This window comes from Lutra lutra, chromosome 5, assembly GCF_902655055.1.
Source record: "Lutra lutra chromosome 5, mLutLut1.2, whole genome shotgun sequence".
Classification (NCBI taxonomy): Eukaryota; Metazoa; Chordata; class Mammalia; order Carnivora; family Mustelidae; genus Lutra; species Lutra lutra.
The window spans coordinates 107,818,025-107,839,285 of NC_062282.1; the positions used below are offsets into that span (position 1 = coordinate 107,818,025).

A 21,261-nucleotide genomic window follows, 5' to 3' on the forward strand; every position below is an offset into this window, starting at 1 on the left:
CATGCACAGCTGGTCACTTTGAATGTGAGAAAAACCTGTGCAAATGTCAGGGGAAACTATGCGTGAGAATTCTTACGTTTTCTACTCAGCCGTCCCTGGATAGTGTGCTTTCCTCAGCTACATCACCAGCAGAGCGAATGCTCACCTCTAACTTTCATCATGCCGCCAAGAGTGTCTGGTCAGATTCCACCAAGGTTCCAAAGGGCTCTCTCAAGTCTTTCCAGAGCTCAGAATAATAAAATGACATTTTATTTTCCTTAATGAGACCTTTCACACATCTTGCCGTCCTGGGGTCTCAGAGCTGTTTTCCCCTGTTGAGCCCAGGATGGGGCAAAGCAGGTACTCAGTGGAGCTTGTTGATGAAACTGCTAATTATCCCTCAGCAAGGACCAGACACTGACCTGATGTCCTTTCCACTAAGCCACTTATGATCGTCAGATGATGTGCATCGTTAGAGAGACTGACACAGCTACGGGAGGACTCTATCATCTCACTAATAAATACTAATATTCATTAAGGAAACAGACTCCTGATGGCTGAGAAGTCCTCTGGTGGTGCTCAGAGATTGAAGTTAGTGGGGTTATTACCTGTTTACAAATACTCCCCCCGCCTTGAAATGCAGGAGGGGTTGGACAAATTAAAAACACGGTAGCAAGATATGACTCTCTTTTCCCTGCATACATTTTTTATCTTTTTAAAGGTTTTATTTATTTATTTGAGAGAGAGAGCGAGAACGAGAGAGAGCATGAGAGGAGAGAGGTCAGGTGGAGAAGCAGACTCCCTGCCTAGCAGGGAGCTGGATGTGGGACTCGATCCTGGGACTCCAGGATCATGACCTGAGCCAAAGGCATTCGCTTAACCAACTGAGCCACCCAGGTGCCCCACTTGCATACATTTTAAAAAAGATTTTATATATTTATTTGAGACAGCGTGGATGAGCAGGGGTAAGGGGTAGAGGGAGAAGCAGATTCCCCACCATGCAGGGAACCCTGATGCAGGGCTTGATCCTGGGATCCTGGGATCATGACCCGAGCCAAAGGCAGTTGCTTAACTGACTGAGCCACCCAGGCACCCCTACTTGCATGTATTTTAAAAGAAAAACCAATAGCCAAGAAGCTGTTGGGCAATAAATAGATGAAATTTTAGGAAAACCTTTCAGCTGGAAGCCTGAGAATGCTAAGAGATATTAACCTCCTTGTTGCCCCAGGCCTGGGGGGCTCTTGTTCCAAAGAAGTGATACTCATTGTCAGGCAGTAAAACTGAAATACTGAGAAAAATTTGTTACACAGTTTTCCACCTAACTGAGGCACAAAAATATCCAACTCAAATTAGGGCAGACTGTCGCATTGTCTGCAGTTTGTGAAATTACGGATCCTTTTGCCCCTAATTTACTAAAATAGGAAGTGTGTGCTGTTTTCTTTTTGCTGGATTCATTCTAATTAGCAATGTTTTCTCTAATCATTTAAAAGAATGCAGAATGTCAGTGCTTCAAAATTTCCTTCCTTAAAGTTAAAATGTAGTTGTAATGAGTCACTTTGTATAGAAGGGGAAATGCACGTACATGACGCCTGCACATAGAAAGACAGTCTCTCAGAGTTAGGACCTTGCAAGCAGGACCTAGCAGTGTGTATATCGTCTCTGAAAACCTGACCATCCCAGCGTGCCGCCTCTCAGTGTATTATAAGAATGAATTTAATAAAAGAGTGTAAGAAACACGATGTTACTTTTTTACTTCTTTTTTCCAACTCTTTACCTTTAAAAACTTCACATCAAGAGAAAAATGCCGGAATAAGACAAAGAACACTGATACCCATCTACGGTCACTGATAATAATTAACGTGCTCACCATATTTGTGTTCTCCCTCTCTTTCTGTCTCCTCCCTGCCCTCCCAAACAGGGAGCTGCTCTTAAACAGCCTCGAGAAAATGATCATATTCGGGACAATTTAACATTGATGCTATTCCCAACTAGTACATAATCTTGACTTTTGCCAGTTGTCCTAGTGATGCCTTTATGTCATTTTCCCCTTGACCTCAGATCTAATCCCCGATTCACCTGTCCCATGGAGCCGTGGTCCCCTCGGTGTCCTTTAAAATGGAATAGTTCGGGGCGCCTGGGTAGTTCAGTGGGTTAAAGCCTCTGCCTTCTGCTCGGGTCATGATTCCAGGGTCCTGGGATCGAGCCCTGCATTGGACTCTCTGCTCAGCAGGGAGCCTGCTTTCTCCTCTCTCTGCCTGCCTCTCTGCTTACCTGTGATCTCTGTCTGTCAAATAAATAAATAAAATCTTAAAAATAAAATAAAATGGAACAGTTCCTGTTTTTCTTTGTCTTTCAACGCATTAACATTTTTGAAGAGCACAATGCTTCCTCACAATGCAAATGTGAGATTATGCATTTTGAAGGAAAAAAATAAATGATGATTTTCACAGAGCATCACATTAGTAGGTACCTGATGTGGGCTTGTTCCGCGATGGGTGATGGTAACTGATCACTTTGTTAAGGTGATCTCTGCTGGAGTCTCTCTTTGTAATTAACAAATCGTTTCTGGCAGGGGCCGAAGGGTACTCTGACACTGTTAATTCTGTCTCCCAATAAATTTCAGCATCTAGTCAGTTGCCTGATCAGTTATTACTGCTTAGGGCAAAATGGTGATTTTTTTTTTTCTCTTTTGTTTCTTTGCATTTATTAGTTGGAATTCTACTATAAAGAATTCTCTTCTACCCTCTTTCTGTATGTACCTATTTATGTCTTTGGGAGCACCACTAGGGATTTACAGGTTGTTTTAATTTAGTTGGGTTATTACTTACCACTCTTATGATTCATTTTGATACCCAGCTTTGCCCAGTGGGCGCCCCTTCAGTCTCACTCCTTGGCTTGTTTAATGCAGCCCTCATCAGTCTGTGAATGTCATTTATTCTTTACTGTTCACCTGTCTGTACGGAGGTTTTTTTGTTTGTTTGTTTTTGTTTTTGTTTTTTTTTTAACATTTTATTTATTTATTGCACAGACAGAGATCACAAGTAGGCAGAGAGGCAGGCAGAGAGAGAGAGAGAGGAGAAAGCAGGTTCTCTGCTGAGCAGAGAGCCCGATGCGGGACTCGATCCCAGGACCCCGAGATCATGACCTGAGCCGAAGGCAGAGGCTTAACTCACTGAGCCACCCAGGCGCCCCTGTACAGAGGTTCCTAAGTCACTGCCCAAATGACAGATTTTATTCTTGCAACAGATCTTTTTTTTTTTTTTTTTTTTTTTTAGCTATTGCTATGCCCCAGTTACTGACCTGACACATGGTCCAGTGGGAAACCAGACCCTTATTTCAGCCTTTACAATACAGCAGGTTACAGTAAGGGACCCTTGGGAGCATCAGAGCAAAGCCCTTTTATCCCATAGGATTGAATTAAGAAGCTCCTGGGGGAAAGTTTATCACCTCCTAGATGTGCAAGATAAATAGAAGTAAACGTGGGAGGAGGCCTGGTGGTTCAGGCTAAGGGAAGCCTGTATCTTTGAGAAATTCCCACCCCCTGGGGAGCCTGTCAGAAATACTGACAATAGGACCCCATCCCAAACCAATGAACTCAGGATCTCTGATGGGGAGAGCAGTCCTAGGGTCCATACATGTTAATTTCTATACATAGCTTCTAGAGAATTTATCAAGAGAAATGGTGTCATGTCATAGAGCTAAAACCTTCACAACTAAAATTTTACAAGCTGCATTTTACTTTATAGGATTTTGAACTCAACAACGAACTAAAGATGAATGTCCTCAATTTGCTAGAAGAAGTTTTGCGAGACCCAGACCTTCTTCCCCAGGAAAGGAAAGCCACAGCAAATATCCTGAGGTAAAACGCGGTTGCAGGCACCTCCTAATGACGTGGGTTGATTTCTGCGATGTTCTAGAAAATAAAATCCTGTCAGACCAGGAAGACTTCTGGGGGCTGCCAGGAGTCTGCTGTCACCGCAGAGTGTGATGTATCTGCTTCTCGTTTCTGGGGCAGGTTGGTGTCTGTGGCCTCAGGACGACCTCTCCTAGGGGACCACATAACTTGTGTGGAGTGCGGGAATGCAGCTGCTCCTGTCCGTGGTCCGACAGTGGCTTCCTGACGAACCAAAAGTGAAAAGGAGGATGCCTTGAGGATCCTCCCCTGTGACCCCAGCAAGCACTGCAGAGAGAAGCAGCTTTCCTGCCATCGCTTCTGGTTGTTGGTCATAAGCCCGCGTTTATGAGCAGGGTGGTAGCATTTCTGTGAGAGTCCCATGCCCCTGGTTTGTGGATGTGGTGCCAGGTGGTAGTTAATATGTTTTCTCCGGCTTGTTTCACTGGTCCTGGACCAGTTTTACTGATGACTTCTCAGGTTGGGATTCCTGCATCATGTAGGTTGTATAAAAGCTGGTAGGTGCGATAAAAGCTTGAACTTTGGGTTTCCCACAAGAGACGGTTTGTGGTTGGCATTACACCCAGCATCCAAACAGATAACAAGCTTTCCTGTAGCTTCTTGAACTGATGGGTGGAGGTATCTCACGTCTGCTCTACAGGAGGAGGATGGCCATCAGTGGCTTTGTGCAGACATTTCAGTTACTGCTCTCCCCCTGGCTCCTGGCCATATGGTTAGTCCTACTCGGGGATGGGAAGCCCAGCATCTATCTGCTAGACCTGGTGGCTCTTTACCATTTTGGCTTCTAGTTCCATTTACAATCTCTGGAAAGAGTCCTTTCTTTCTTCTGACCTTGTCTATATTGTTTCTTTGTTATCCAGAATTCAGTGTATAGAGGGAATCCATCTTAGTTCAGTCTACCATGTTTTCAGAAGCCACTCTCCAAGGCAGCGATGCCAGTATTTTGGCCTGCAATATTTTAGCAATTGGCTCCTAAGTCTTTCTTAGTTCCATCAGTTCAAGATCCCATCACCAGACCCTTCTTTGGTTTAGGGGCTCTTGCTGGTGCAGTGTGTCTGCCCCAAAATGGTGTGTTGACCTTCAAACCTTGAGTACCTCACAGTGTGATTTTATTTGGGAATAGGGCCATTACAGTTGTAATTAATTAAGATGAGGTCATACTGGAGTAGCATGGTCCCCTAATCCACTATAACTGGTGTCCTTATGAGAAGATGGCCATGGGAAGAGAGAGAGACAAGGAAAATAGCCATGGGAAGAGAGAGAGACATGGAAGATGGCCATGGGAAGAGAGGGAGACATGAAAGATGGCCATGGGAAGAGAGAGACACTGAAAATGGTCACAGGGAGATGGAGCAGAGACTGGAGTGAGACAGCTGTAGGTTGAGGAATGCCATTTGTTCACAAACCACTAGAAGTTAAACAAGGGAGGATTCCTCTAAAGGCTTCAGAGGAAACATGGCCCCGCCGACACCTTGATCTTGGACTTCTAGCCTCCAGAACTCTAAGTCAATAAATTTCTGTCGTTTTAAGCCATCTAGTTTGTGGTGTTTTATTAGGGCAACTCTAAGAATCTATTAAGAGCCCTCTTCACCTTTTTCCATCCTGTGAAAACACCTAAATAAGCTTAGGGCCTCTGTTACTGTGTTTATTTTCAGATTTTAAAATTGTAAATACATTTCCAGATAAAGCCTGGTTTCAGTGGATAAGTGGTATCTGTGAATGATTACTATTCCTCTCTTCTTTATATAAACATTTTATTATGCTGTTTTTATTTCAAACACTGATATTTTGAAACAATTTTCTAGAAGTTTATGCCCCCAGGGACATTTGACTGGGCAGCTTCTGGGAAGTGAGGGTGTTCAGACTGGGAAAGACTCTCAGGATTGACAAACATGCTGCCCATCCCCTCACAACATCCATGCCAGACATTACCAATCAATCCTGAGGGTTTTCTGCCTGTACCGGTGGGTGAGCTCAGAACTCCGTTAATTGGCACGTCATTGATTGGAGTTGGCCCTTAAGATGAATCCTATTTACCATTACAGGCCTTACTGTTTATCAGGCTTAAGCTGTGCTCTTTTTGTTGAATAGATGACCTGAGAATTAAAGGTGTGGGATCAATAAGAAATAGAAATTTTAGTAGATGGTACAGTTGGGAGAATGACATGGAGCTGAGTTTGATTCTAAGTTTTGTAGGATTCACAGATAAAATCTTGGTTCAGCTCCTTATAGCTGTCAAGTCTCTTTTTTTCTTTTTTCTTTTTTTTTAAGATTTTATTTATTTATTTATTTGACAGAGAGAGAGATCACAAGTAGACAGAGAGGCAGGCAGAGAGAGAGAGAGAGAGGGAAGCAGGCTCCCCGCTGAGCAGAGAGCCCGATGCGGGCCCCGATCCCAGGACCCTGAGATCATGAACTGAGCCGAAGGCAGCGGCTTAACCCACTGAGCCACCCAGGCGCCCAGCTGTCAAGTTTCTTAACTAGTCTAAACCTCAGTTCCCTTATGTATAAAATGAGACTAGTAGTTCCTACTATTGAGTTGTGACGATCACATGATATAATCTGTACAAAGAGGTTAACACGCCTGAAACATAAGTAGCAGTTGTTTTACTGCTACATTTATTATTACTGTTATTATTACTGTTAGCTTTGACAGCAGCTCTTGGGAAAAATACTTTCTTCCATCAAGGCAATACAGAGCAAGCAAAACCAAGCTAGGTCTTAGTCAAACTCCGCTTTCCTTAGATTTCATCACTTGTCTACACCAAAGAGATTATAACATTAAAAGTCAATTTAATATTGCATAAAGACATGAATGCAATAAAAAAATCATTCAGATGTACACTTCAAGTGGATGAATTATTTGACATGGGAATTATATTTCAGTATAGTTGTTACAAAAGAAACTATTGTCCTAAACCACTTGCTATTTTGTAAAAGAATAAAGGAAGTAAAAAGCAAAACAAAAAAGCAGTTCTACTGATGGGATGCCCCAGCTGCCCACCCACACTTCTGGTCCCTTGCAAAATCTTCCCAAAGTATTCCGAAAGTCCCAAGAAATGTGTGCTCAGGAACAAACCCAGTGATTTTTCGGCCTCAGCATCTTTATTCAAGTTCCCTGCCCCAGACACCACTTGAGGGAGAGACCTTATCAGAGTCACCATTGTTTCTGACAAGAATGCCGCCTGACAGGGCTTTAAAGCCACAATTTCCCTATCAAAAAGCTGACCCAGATGCCACCCAACCCATCCCTAAGCCACATGCCCCCCTGAGCGGCGTCACCCAGCCAAGAGTTTAGGTCTCTGGTGAAAATAGATCCTTTGGCTCCTGGTTCTACATCTTTCACCATAACCATTCAAAATTCACCCACAGAGCCAAGCAGAGAATATATATCACACCATCCATTCTCCTACCTCTGACCTTCTTTCTTCCCATGAGGCCAAAACAAACAAGTCTTTGTTTAGCCCTGAGCCTATCAACTAAAACAGACAGATATCAGTGGGTCACCAGCCCATTAGCTGAGCAAACAGCCAGACCCTGAGTCTTAGTTGGGTCAGCCGGGTCTTGGAGACACTAACTTATCTACCCAACAAGTGAGTGAATAGATTTGTGCAAAAAAAAAAAAAAAAAAAAGAGAGAGAGAGAGAAAGGAAAAAATCCCGGTGCAAGAAAACTACTGATCTTTGATTGAAGTCCCTCTGCCAAGTAATTCATTCCACCAGCACTAAGCTTAAGGGTCCCTGCCCCAGCACATGATTGTGCTTATAAGAGGAATAATGGTACATTAATTTTTCAGGGTTTTTGATAACTTATCATACAGATAATTGTGTTTATATGTATGACATTTACATATTTATATATTTTTTAAAGATTTTATTTATTTATTTGACAGAGAGAAATCACAAGTAGGCAGAGAGGCAGGCAGAGAGAGAGGAGGAAGCAGGCTCCCTGCTGAGCAGAAAGCCAATGTGGGGCTTGAACCCAGGACCTGGGATCATGACCTGAGCCGAAGGCAGCAGCTTAACCCACTGAGCCACCCAGGCGCCCCCATATTTATATTTTTAAAATCATGTCAGAATGATTAGAAAGTAGAGTAGGAGGTAGGACCTCAATATAACCATCACCGATGGAATGCCATGATTCATTCATGAAATTCTTTGTGAAAAAAATACCATCATGGAGTATAATAAATAATCAGAAGGATTATTTAATAATTATATGAAAATTACAATAATTATATGACAATTATATAAAATAATAATTATGTGGAAAATTATAAAGATGTTTCTGTTACTTTCTTTTTTTTTTTTTTAAGATTTTATTTATTTATTTGACAGAAAGGGAGATCACAAGTAGGCAGAGAGGCAGGCAGAGAGAGAGGGAAGCAGGCTCCCTGTTGAGCAGAGAGCCGGATGCGGGGCTCGATCCCCGGACCCTGAGATCATGACCTGAGCTGAAGGCGGAGGCTTAACCTGCTGAGCCACCCAGGTGCCCTGTTACTTTATTTCTTAATTTGGAAACAAACAGGGAATTATTTCCAACCAAAACAGGGAAACTTTAGTACTCAAGGTTTCCATGCATTTGTGGACATCTGACTTTTTAAAAAAATATGCCAGAGCATAGGTAGCAATGGGCTCAATCAAGTAAGCCTGGAAGGAAGGAAAGCCATGCCCAAGAAAGCAAAGGAAGGAAGGGGTGGTCTGGCAGGTCCCAGCAGGTGACGCTACAAAGCAATTAAATCAGTCACAAAGTGAGGAGGAGCAGAGAGGGAGGCAGGTCATGCCATGGGCGTAAGCCTGCCAGTCTCAGCAGCATGCAGTCCGCCCAGAGAGTGTGGACCAGTCTGGGGACAGAGGCCAGTTGCTCCTGGCTCTGTTTTTAAGCCTATCTGATTTCCACTGTTGGAAGAGGACTTTTCCAGTTGCAGAACGTGAATAATCCTATTTCCTTTTAAATGTTTTATTTGGCATTTCATTATAAATGCACATATTTTTAACTGATCACGCTGACTGGGAGATGTGAAAGGAGCCCAGTGTCTTGGCTTGTCCATCAATGCACGAAGACAGTCTGAAGACTAGAAACACGTTCATCCTCTATTGGAGCTGGGCCAGAGGTAGAGAGACCTTCCCTCTAAGGGAAAATTTATGAACATACCTCCCAGTGAATACAAGTTGTGGCTGCGAGAGATAAAGACATATCACACTGTAGTCAAATGGAGCCCTGACATTAGAGAGGTATTGCAGTCAAGCTGTATAATACCGAGATGTAAACACGAAATGTATTTAAACATACATTACATTTACACAGGAAACAGAAAGCTCCCAGTAATAAACCATTTCTGTCTCACAGGGGTTACTTTATAATGAAGAAGCTTAAAGGGCATACATAGTTTTTTGTCTTGTTTGTGACTAAAAACTTCTGCTCAAGGGGTGCCTGGATGGCTCAGTGTTAAGTCTGCCTTTGGCTCTGGTCATGATCCCAGCATCCCGGGATCGAGCCCCGCCTCAGGCTCCCTGCTCGGCAGGAAGCCTGCTTCTCCCTCTCCTACTCCCCCACTTGTGTGTTCCCTCCTTCACTGTCTTTCTCTGTTAAATAAATAAATAAATCTTTAAAAAAAAAAAATACCTCTGCTCAAGACTTTTCTATTTCTAAAATACCACTTCCTCTCCAATGTTGTCTGACTAGCTGGTTTCTGAATCTATGTAGATATAGATCTTGGTAGACAACTAACATGCCATAAAATGAAAAAAAAAAAAAAAAAAAACCAAAAAACAAAAACAAGCTATGACTGACTTCACGGGTGGGCAGCTGGAGTGGGTTTAGGTCATGAAAAGGTTACCCACAAACCTCACAAAGTCCCAAGAAGCATCAATAGGCATTTGGGAAAAGAGAAGACATTAGATAATTGAACAGGACCAGGATGCATCTTGGAACATTAGTGTGAGATCACTGATGAAAGGAACATTTGATAGAAGCTAACCAACATCCTGACCACTTCTTTCCAAGGAAAAACGATTGCCCAACCTCATAAAAGAAAGAAAAAAGAAAGATCTTTTCCATCGGTACAGATAGTTATGTGGCTACTGAACTCTCTCCAGGAACCTAGACTACCCTGGAAAGAATGACATAAACTTTGGGAAAGAGTTGCTTTTATCCCCTATGTGGAATCCTTAAGTGTGATTTAACAGTCTTTGGAGAAAGACTTGCATTTGCTTATTTTTTTCCTCACCTTCATCTGCCTTTTCTCATATGATGAGTATTTCTTTCCGCTGACAAATGATACGGCTCATTGCTGACAAGAGGACAGCCACTCCTTTACTCTAGAAGGAATCTTCTCCCTGGTGAACAGCCAAGAGCTTTTGTAAGAGAGGAAGAGAGAGGAAGGAGACTGGGCTTTTTTGGATGTGTTCTGTGCTGGATCCTTGAAGAGGTGCCTTCACATGACTGCCTAAGACAGGCGAGAGCAACAGGACAGCTCACTCACCGAACCCCGGGAAAGTTAGTTCGTCTGAACTTTGGTTTCCTCATCTGTGAAATGGAGATCAGAGTGCTTACTTGGAAGGGACTTTTTACGCTACGAGAGAGTGTATGTCCGATGGCTCACACATGGCCAGCATGTGGGGAGTGTACAGTCACCCATCTCTGTCGATTTCGTATTTTTGAGTTTTATTTTCATCAGTTCAGAGAACTGTGAACATCACGTCATTATTTCTTTGAAAACTACCCCCCTCTAGGAGATAGGCTACATGGCTTGGGAGTGTTGAAACATTTTATTACTTCTAATATATGCTCATGCCTTCGTTTTGGCGAACTTAAAATGCTTGGCCCAGATGGCAAGTTATACAATCAGTATCATTCTCCTGGACTCTGAACTTCTGTTGGACATGAAATATCACTCCCACTCTGAAACCAGCACCCACTTCAGGATTAATTAACTTAGGTATTTATGCAGTCATTCATCACTAGAAAAAAAAATATATTGTGAGCTGAGTAGCTATGTGTGTGGGGTTACAGCACCAAATGTGTCTCAGGAAAGGCCATCTGGGAATCAAGGGAAAAGAGTTTACCTGCTGGCTGCTGCCTTGTGTGGTTCAAATTCTTGTCCCCCAGGAACTCTCCTGAATTTCTGGTGCACAGGTGCATGGGGATGGGGTGGCTTTGATGGTGGGTGTCTTATTTACCACCTTGTATGTAACAAGTTGGCTCCCTGGGCTAAGCCAGCCCTCTCAGCGATCCTCCTGTGTCTTTAACACATGCGTTTTTCTCTTTCTTTGACCTCCCGTCTCCAGCTCATGTCTCTGGAGCCTCCAGCTGGCGGCACAGCCTTGTGGACCCCAAGCCCTCCAGCTTGCCAGCCAGGGAAAACCGAACTGCTCATGGTCATTTCATTCCTGGCATGCCTGTTTTCTTTTCATGGAGGATATTTTTATTTATTTATTTATTTATTTATTTATTTATTTATTTATTTATTTTAGGGCCCTTTCCCAAGATGATCAAGATGACATCCACCTAAAATTAGAGGATATAATTCAACTGGTAAGTCCAGTCGTGGTCTCATCCAGCACAACTGTGTGCAGACTCCCTCTCAAAGGTGAGCACTGTTACGGCCATGACTGAGTACTGGGGGCTCCAGCGCCGTTCTCTGTGAAGCACGGTGAGACGACCTAGATTCGCCTGGGGGTCAGCAGTTGGTCCCTGCTGTGAATGCTGGCTGGTATTTCCGAGCCTTCTGCCATTGTCTTCGAGGCTAGAATCCCTGAGGGACGTTGTCCTTGGGCAGCGGCGGGCACGGGGTCTCCGCGTGTGTCATCCCCACCTTCCTCTCTTGCAGACAGACTGTCCGAAGGCTGAGTGCTTTGAGACCTTGTCAGCCATGGAGCTGGCTGAGCAGATCACCCTCCTGGACCACATCGTCTTCAGAAGCATTCCCTACGAGTGAGTGCGGCCCTCCCCACTGCTGGCCCCTCAGGCAGGCCCCGGGGGCTTAGAGCTGCCATTACTCCTCAGGCAGATGTGTGTGCACAGAGGTGTGAGTCTTAATCTTAGGGTGGTTTGGTCCAACTCCAATGCCCTGTGGTCCCAGTTTATGTTAGAAATATGGCTTTGGAGACACCGGGGACTGTCAGGATGTTTCTCTCTGTGCAGCAGTTTCCATGGAATGGGAATTTCTTTGTATTCTCACCCCCTTGATTATAAGAACGTCACTATGGCTGCAACCATAGTTCTCGAACTGCGTGGTGCCCATAGTCCTTTGGGAAGCTTGTTAAACATATACATATACATTCCTAGATATCCCCTTCAGAGATTTGGGTTCTAGTAGGTTTGAGGAAAATGGCATTTTCCATGAGAATCCCAGACGCTACTGTGTGATCTGACTATACTTTGAGAAGCACTGATGATGGGTAAAATCTGGGAATTCGGCTACAACTCCTCACCCGCTCCCACGAGTCAACAGGTATTGCTGACCTATGAGACTCTGCGACACAGTGTGGCTAGATTCCCGCTGTGGAGTGCTCCCTGAGTGCGTGTAGAGCAGAGCCCTGGGGCATCAGCTGCCCCATGATAAGTGGCCATGTCACCGCTTCGGCCTTCTCACGTAGAACACGAGGGGGCCTGTAGTCCCTTCCCACTGCAAAATCAGGAGCTCCACAAGCAAGGTCTTTGGACAAATGGCTACTGTTGGCCCACGTCCTTGAAATAGCTAAATGAAGGATAAAGGAGGGGCTGGGCAAGAGATACACATGTGACCCGTGTCGCAGGTAGGGAAGAGGCCATGATGATGCTGGGGGGTCAGGCGCGGCGGTGGGAGGTCAGAGAGGCATAAGGGCCCAGGCCAGAAGACGCCCTGCAGGGTGTTCTGTAGATGGTGTATCTTCTCACCCTCCCCATCTCCGTTGATGAATGAGGTTGGGGGGAATGAAATGTGGACTATTGGCTGTCCAAAAGGACCCAGTGACTACTTGAAGTCTTGAGTTAGAAACCACAAGTGCCATGGGGCACTTGGGAGGGGCTCCGTCAGCTAAGCGTCCAACTCTTGATTTTGGCTCAAATCATGATGTCAGGGTCATGAGATTGACCCTCTGGGCTCAGCCCTGGGCATGGATCCTCCTTGAGATTCTCTCTCTTTCTCCCTCTGCCCTTCCCCAACTTTCTCTCTCTGTCTCTCTCTCTCTCTCTCTCCCTCTAAGAGAAAAAGAAACCACAGTGCCTCTCCCCACCTCCTGACGCGCCTCTAGTCTGTGGGGATTCGGGGAGGGGGAGATGAACCTGACTGAGCTCTGTGGAGGAGGAGAAAGAGCAAAGGCCAAACCCCCATGGTCAGTCTCTTCCTGGGACTCTCTCTTCCTCTCCTCCCCTCCCTGCTGGCTTAGACATCTACCCATTATTTTCATCTGTGGAACTGCCATACCTTTACATCCAACAGCCCTGCGGGAACTTGGAGGAACAAAAAAACCTTTTGCAGGAACTCACTCCACATTTCTGGATTAAGACTGTGTCAGAGTAATGTCACTTCAGGTTCTCTTTTGTGAAGCCAATACAAAACACTTGCCGTATGCCCCAGCTTGCCTGTCCGTTGCTTGTTGTGATCTGGTGGGCTGCTTGGGAGCCAAGGGAAGGGGCAGGGATCTTACTCAGAAGACAGACCTTCCAGCAGGCTGAGCTCCTACCACTGGAACTGCCTTCCCCGTATGAAGTGGTAACAAGTGTTTATGCGGCCTTCACCGTGTGTCCTGTTCTGGGCTCTTGGCCGAGCAGAGGGAAATCCCTGCTCGAGGATTTGACATCGTCCTGGAGAATATCAGAGCAAAGTGGAGGAACACATGTTGTTCGTAATAAATATTTTTGGTAGTGATGGATTTTTCAGCCCTTCTGCTAAGGCTTAAAATTTTTTTAAGCCGATCCAGGGAAAATAGTCTTGGTTCCTGAGTTAGTACTTAATGCCTTTATTCTTCTTGTGATGGTCATTGTGTTCCAATTTCAGAGGAGACTTTATCTTGATCCTAATAAGGACAAAATTCCAAACATTTATAAGAGAAAGGTGGAAATTGAAAAATCTTTTTCTTTTTGGCATCGAGTGGTAAAATGCTGGAGATGAGCCAAAATTCATTTGAGATGGTCAAATTTAATGTATATAATATTCGTACTCATAGTTCAGGATCATGGCTGCCACTTTAAAAACTTAACTTGTTTTCTGTTCTGCTTTGAACTTACAGAGAATTTCTTGGGCAGGGGTGGATGAAGCTGGATAAAAATGAAAGAACACCTTACATTATGAAAACCAGCCAGCACTTCAATGATGTGAGTAACCATAAAAATAAAACTTGGGCATGTTATAGGAAGCTGAGTATCAAGGTCTTACGACTCCTTCCCGAAAATAAAGCAAGTCTGCCCCCCACTTTTTAAACAAAACTGATGAAAGTTTTTTGTTGTTTTTTTTTTTTTTAAATCTTCAATCTTCTCTAAGAGCTCACAGTGATGTAATAATTTCTAGTTAACTTCCAGACATGAAAGGTTCACTTCTGATGAAACTCAAGTCTGGTAAATGCTCAATAATGCATAGATTGCTGCTGGTATTGCTGTTACAATCATCATTACGTCGTGGTGAAACACTGACTAGTTGTACTAGCACATGTGTCACTGGTCCCCGGTGGTGCTGGTGACAGTAAGGTTGGGTTAGTACAAATCATCCTCATTATTACTGAACACTCAGCGCATATGCATTCTAGGGTTGGAAGGGACCACTTCAAGCGTAATTACAGTGGTACTGCAGCCGTGCGTGCTGGTGACCAGCTGTCGGTCCATCTCCCTGCTCTGCTTTTCTCCAGCAGTAAGACGGAGCTGCTTTTATACCCATCGACTCCTAATCAGTTCTGTTCTAATGATCTTCATCCTTTGACAGAACCGCATATGTGGGAGTATCTTGAGGCTTAGCTAGGCAAAGGGAAGGCTCCCTTTCCGGTTCTACTGAAAAACAATAAAAGGGATAATGATGTTAAAAAAGACTACAAGGTTTCCCTGTAGGTAAATTAATAAGTCGTTCAGCCTCACAATAAAAAACAACAACGGGGGCGCCTGGGTGGCTCAGTGGGTTGAGCCGCTGCCTTCGCTCAGGTCATGATCCCAGGTCCTGGGTTCGAGCCCCACGTCGGGCTTTCTGCTCAGCAGGGAGCCTGCTTCCTCCTCTCTCTCTGCCTGCCTCTCTGCCTACTTGTGATTTCTCTCTGTCAAATAAATAAATAAAAATCTAAAAAAAAACAAAAACAAAAACAACAACAACGTAGATTCCCAAGACAGTGCTTTGTGCAGGGTACCTGCAGGTTACACGTGTGCTCCGTGGATGTTACTCCACGAGGAGCACCCATGCCACTGCTGCCTAAGGGAAGGACACAGGAGCCCTCTGGCTCCTCTCTGAGAAGCAGAGGCCCTGCTTAGGAAGTGGACTTCTGTTTTCTGTGCCGTACATACACTTGGAATATAATGAACAATCAAATGAGAAGTTCCCTCCCAGGTTCCAGACCCTCATGTCCCCGCTTGGATGGCTACTTGCACTGTGCCTTCAACAGATTGCAAATGGGTCTCCTGATCCTTAGTACCTCCCAGACCTGCCCCGCCTACTTCTTCATCTTCCGCGATGTTCTTAGCCTTGGCCCAGAGTGTGTGGCCCAGACCACACACTCACTCACCCAAACACAGAATTTAGAGGGCATCTCTGACTCTGTGTCACCCACCCCACCTCACTCCCCAATATACGAATCAGCCTGAAATCTACATATGTCCCAGACTATTTTCTCCTACTTTCCTACTGCCTTGATTCAACCTTGATTTAACCTTTCATCCTTTTCTCCGAGAGCTCCTACCTCATTATCCCGACGGTCATCTCCTTGCCCCCAAACCCATTCTTCACACAGTGTCACAGAAAAAAAAACTTTTCTGAAAGACCAATCTGTTTATATCATTTTCATGACAAAATACGGTCAGCGGCTTCCTCTCACCTTCAGGATACAGTCCCAGCGGCTCAACGTGGCCTACAAGAGCCCTGCCTATCAGGCTTCCATGTCTCTCTTGTGGCTTCCCTGTGCTCCTCAGACAACTGCCAGATCCCCTGTTACACTGTGCCTTCTACCTCCGTCCCTTTCCAGATGGTCTCCTCTGAAGAAAAGCAGTGGCTAGCTCCTCCTCATCCTTTAGGACTCATGGCAGGGATGACCTCTTTCTGGAAGCCTCCTCTCTATGAGGCCAGATAACCCCCACGACCTCCATGTCCTCAAACCCCTCCATGAAGACTTAGCTTTGCCTTTCATTATGTGATATTTATTTGTGTCTGCCTCCCTTCCTGTTTCTGCCTAACAAGGCTCAGTGGCTTGAGGTCAGGGATGCTGATTTATTGGTGTTTCCTGTTCTCAGAACCTAAAAGAATGCCTAGTCCATTCTAGGTTCTCAGTATAAAATAATTTTTTAATGAATATGTACAATTCTGAGACACTGTGAGATCTATGGAATTGTCAGAGCATCGGTACACTCACCAGATTCAGTGTATGGATATAAGATTACAGACCTTGCATTCCCTTTGTTAGTAATCCATCCTAAACTGTCCTTTCCCTTTCTGTATGCTAAGTGTTGGGCGGTGCCAGCTGCCTCTTTTTCTCTTGGTTTCATCTAATAGCGTAATCGTACTTACCCTTGAAACTATAGGTCCTATTCACTCTGGTGGGGAAAATCCAGCGAGATAAGGAATAAATGTTCTCTCTTCCCCTCTCCCTAAATGTGTCTGACTTGAGACCTGATCAGGTTAGAGTTTGATTTGCTTGGGGGTCAGTGTGTTTTCTTTTTCTGTGGCAATTGGACCTTCCTGGTTCACACGTCAGGGGTGAAGGACCTCATGTGGAGAGGCCCCAAGGAGTGAATCCATCGTCAGCAAAGTTTGCCATTCCTCCGGAGTTAGCTCATTCTTTTCCATTTCCTCAATAGTTACTAGAAATAACTCCCTCATCAAAATTATTCATTAAAAAACAAAAAAAATGACCTGTTCCCCCAACATAAGGATTCCCAACAGTCCCTCTCTGTTCACTCTGAGGATGAACAGGTTCCCATTGGTTTCTTGTTGCTATTATCATTACTACACATTTTAGTCTCTTCAGAAAGTTGGTATCTAAATGTGGACATTGACCTCCATGTCCCTTGCCACCCCATTTTCCTGACATTTCTATGGTGCTTTGCCTGAATGCATTTCTTGGGCTCTTAGCTGGCCTCTCTTGGCTTTTGCGTTGTCTCAGATGAGTAACCTGGTGGCCTCCCAGATAATGAATTATGCCGATGTCAGCTCCCGTGCCAACGCGATAGAGAAGTGGGTGGCCGTGGCGGACATTTGTCGCTGCCTGCACAACTACAATGGCGTGCTGGAGATCACCTCAGCCTTAAACAGAAGCGCCATCTACAGGCTGAAGAAAACCTGGGCCAAGGTGTCTAAGCAGGTGAGCGCCGGCGTGTCCCCCACCCTCTGCTGAGAGGAGAGGCCGGGAGACCAGAGCCCAGAGCCGAGGGAAATATGAAGAATTAAAAATAATTAACCACATCAAGCAGCTCAGTTACCGAAGAAAGGTGCCAACGTGGGTAATTACTGTGTTCTTACCACTTAATTGATTCCACTCATGTGCACTTCTAATTGGTTAATTTAGAAAAACAAATACAACCCCAAACATTCATTATAACATATTTGGGGACAACCTCAAACGGTGCAGTTGCCAATCAGAAGTTGTCTCCTAAATTATTTAGAGAAGGCCTGTGAATTCCGAGTGAACACAGCAGTGCCTGGTGGGTGCATTCTTTCTCCCCAAAGTAAACGTATAAATGCCCTAGGGACTCAACGTTCACTGTTGTTGGTTTTTGGTTTTTGGTTTTGGTCATTTATGTAGTAAACTTTTGGCATAAAGACAAGGTATGCAGGAAGCATTCTTTTTTTTTTTTTTTTTTTAAGGAGGTGTTCTTAATTTCCTTTTAATGGGACTCAGCTTGTTCATGCCTATTGTTTTCATTCGATTTTTTCACGATTCAAATGAAATCACAGTCTCCCTGCTGCCCTTTTTCCTGGCCTCCTCCCTGGGTGCTGGGGAGGGCTGGGGAGGGCTCCTTTGGGCTTCTGGGAGGCAGTGTGCACTGACTGGTCTCCTGGTGGTCTTCTCCTACTTGGTTGCCGGCTCCAGGCTCCGGTGAATTGCCTGCGTGTGGTGTGTGTGTGTGTGTGTGTGGGTGGTCTGCCTGGCCTGCCCAGGAATAGGGGGCCTTAGCTGACCTCACCTGCCCTACAGCTCTCACTGGCTCCCACCAGCTTCTCTGAGACTGGGTATGTCCTACCTCTCCTAGAGGCTGTCCTGTCCTTGGTGATCCCTTGTGGGCAGGCTGACTCTTCTTTAGCAGATAACTACCCGGCCCTCTCAAACAGCGTTGAGGGAATTTTCCAGACTCCACCATGTCCTCCTGGTGCCAGAGGCAAATTCTTTTATGTGTGATCAAAGCCTGGGCCTCGCCACAGCTTTTTAAAGTTCTATTTAAAACAAAACAAAACAAAACAAAAAAAACCTTTTTATGTTGGGATCATGTAGGTTCACATATAGTTTGGAAGAAATAGTAGAAATCCCCTACACCCTATACCTAGTGCCCCCCACAGTAACCTCTTGTGTAACTAAACATCCCAACCACAAAGTTAACATTGGTAACATCACTAACCTTATTCAGACGATCTGTTTTACATATGTGCTCATTTGGGCCTGTATGTGTTTACTGCTATGCACTTTGATCACCCCTGCAGTCAAGATACAACACAGTGCTGTGACCGGGATCCCTCCTGCCACCTTCCATAGCCATAGCCACTTCCTCCCTGCCCCTTCCCTAACTCTGGCGACCAAAAATCTGTTTTCAATCTCTATAAAATTTTGTCACTTCAAGGGCATTATATAAATGGAATCATATGGTAGATGACATTTTGAGATTGCCTTTTTAAAAATTCCCTAGATCCATTCATGTATCAATACTTTGTTTCTTTTTATTGCTAAGTAGTCCTCATGATAGAAATATAGGACATTTTAACCATTCACCCCTTGAAGAACATCTGGGTTGTTGTTTTCAGTTTGGGGCTGTTACAAATAAAGCTGTTAGGCACATTCACGTATAGGTTTTGTGTGATTCTGAGTTTTCGTTTCTCTGGGATAAATGCCCAAGCGTGCAAATGCTGGATCAGATGGTAATTGTGTTTAGTTTTATAAGAAACTGTCGAATTCTTTTCCAGAGTGGCTATACCATTTTATACTTGTATCAGCAAAGTATGGATCCCCCAGTTTTTCCAAATTCTTGCCTGCATTTGGTATTATCACTGTTTTTTTATTTTAGCCATTTTGATATCTCATTATTGTTTCAATTTGCATTTCCCTAATGGCTAGTGATGTTAAACATCTTTTCATATGCTGGTTTGCCATCTGTTTATCCTCTTCAATGAAATGTCTGCAGCTCATTTTTTAATTAGATTTTTTTTTTTAACCTTTGAGATCTGCGAGTTCTTTCTATATCCCTCCCACTTTATTGTAAAATTATTTTAGCTACTCCAGGTGCTGCGACTTTCCATATAAATTTTGTAAAAAAAAAATGTCTAAAAACCTTTACTGACACTTTTATTGGAATTTCAGTAAACCAATCAATTTGAGGAGAACTGACATCTTTATTCTGTTGAGTCTTCCAGTCCACACAGTCTGTCTTTCCATTTCTTTAGGATTTCTTTGCTTTCTTAAATCAGCATTTTGAAATTTTCAGCATATAAGTTCTGTGTAAATTTTTTAGATTTATGCCTAAATATTTCATTTTCTTTGGAGAAATTTTAAATGTCACTGTGGTTTTAATTTTTAATTTTAATTTAATCAATGTCATTGATTTTTTTGGTATTTGTCCTCTATCTCCAACTTTGCCAAACTCATTGATCAGTTCTAGAGGCTCTTTTATAGAGTCCCTGGGATTTTTCTACACAGACCGTTGTCACCTGTAAATAGGAACTATTTTACTTCTTTCTTTCTAATTCATGCCTTTTATTTCCTTTTCTTGCCTTATTGCTTTAGCTAAACTTCGAATACTATGTTGAATAAGGCTGGTGAGAAAGGACATTCTCTCCTTGTTCTCAGTCTTGTGGGGAAAGCATTCAGTCTTTCACCATTAAGGATCATGCTAGCTATAGGTATTTTGTAAATGCTTTTATAAAACTGAGGAAACTACTCTCTCTTCCTAGTTTTTTGATAGATTTTATGATGAATGGTGTCAGAATACTGTTTTTAAAATGGGCCTCAAACAGCTATATCAGAATCTAAAAACTGGACACCGATACCCTTGTTGTGGCTCACTTTTGCCTCCTCGTAAGGCAATGGTAACCCTTGCCATTGGGCACTGGATACAAAGAGCATTTTATCTGGTCACACACACTGTCACACTTCGTCAAGGTCAGTCTTCTGTCTTCTGTCTTCTCCTCTGTCTTCTCTTTCATTCTCTCTCCCCTATTTCTTTTTTCATCTGAGGTTGGTACCAAGGGATTCATAAATCTTCTTTAAGAAAACATTAGTCCTGTGAGCCAGCAATTGCACTACCTGGTATTTACCCAATGGATACAAAAATGCCCACTCAAAAGGGCTACCTGCACCCTGATGTTTATAGCAGCATTATCAACAATAGCCAGATTATGGAAACAGCCCAATGTCCATTGACTGATGAATGGATAAAGGAGATGCAGGATGTATACACACACACACACACACACACACACACACACAGTGGAATATTATCCATAAAAAAGAGATGTTGCCTTTTGCAATGACATGGATGGAGCTAGAGAGTGTTATGCCAAGCAAAATAAGTCAGTCAGAGAAAGACAAATACCATATGATTTCACTCATATGTGGAATTTAAGAAACAAAACAGATGAACATTGTGAGGGAAAAAAAGAGAGAGGCAAACCAAGAAACAGACTCTTAATTGTAGAGAACAAACTAAGGGTTATTGGAGGGAAAGTGGACTGTGGCGGGGGTGGGGGGGCCAAGAGGGGGAGGAGGTAGATTAAACAGGTGGTGGGCATTAAGGAGGTTACTTGTGATGAGCACCCAGTATTGTATGAAAGTGATGAATCACTGAATTCTGCACCTGAAACTGATATTACACGTATGTCAACTAGCTGGAATTTAAATAAAAACTTGAGAAAAAAAAAAAAAGAGGGGTGCCTGCGTGGCTCAGTCATTAAGCCTCTGCCTTCGGCTCAGGTCATGGTCCCTGGGTCCTGGGATTGAGCCCCACATTGGGGTCCTTGTTCAGCGGGAGGCCTGCTTCTCCTTCTCCCACTCCCC

General features: G+C 43.9%; 1 protein-coding gene across 3 annotated transcripts in view; it reads left to right on the forward strand.

Annotated features, from left to right (window-relative positions):
* The window catches only part of RASGRF2 (Ras protein specific guanine nucleotide releasing factor 2), a 266,197-nt gene that overhangs the window by 234,356 nt on the left and 10,580 nt on the right, over positions 1 to 21,261 (forward strand). For 2 of the 3 annotated variants that reach the window (XM_047729964.1, XM_047729965.1), the window contains exons 19-23: positions 3,726 to 3,838; positions 11,368 to 11,428; positions 11,724 to 11,827; positions 14,107 to 14,191; positions 17,167 to 17,364. In XM_047729964.1, the coding sequence (XP_047585920.1) occupies positions 3,726 to 3,838; positions 11,368 to 11,428; positions 11,724 to 11,827; positions 14,107 to 14,191; positions 17,167 to 17,364 (561 nt within the window). Of the gene's footprint in view, positions 1 to 3,725; positions 3,839 to 11,367; positions 11,429 to 11,723; positions 11,828 to 14,106; positions 14,192 to 16,032; positions 16,175 to 17,166; positions 17,365 to 21,261 lie in introns of those variants that run through there. The other variant, XM_047729966.1, reaches the window with a different exon arrangement.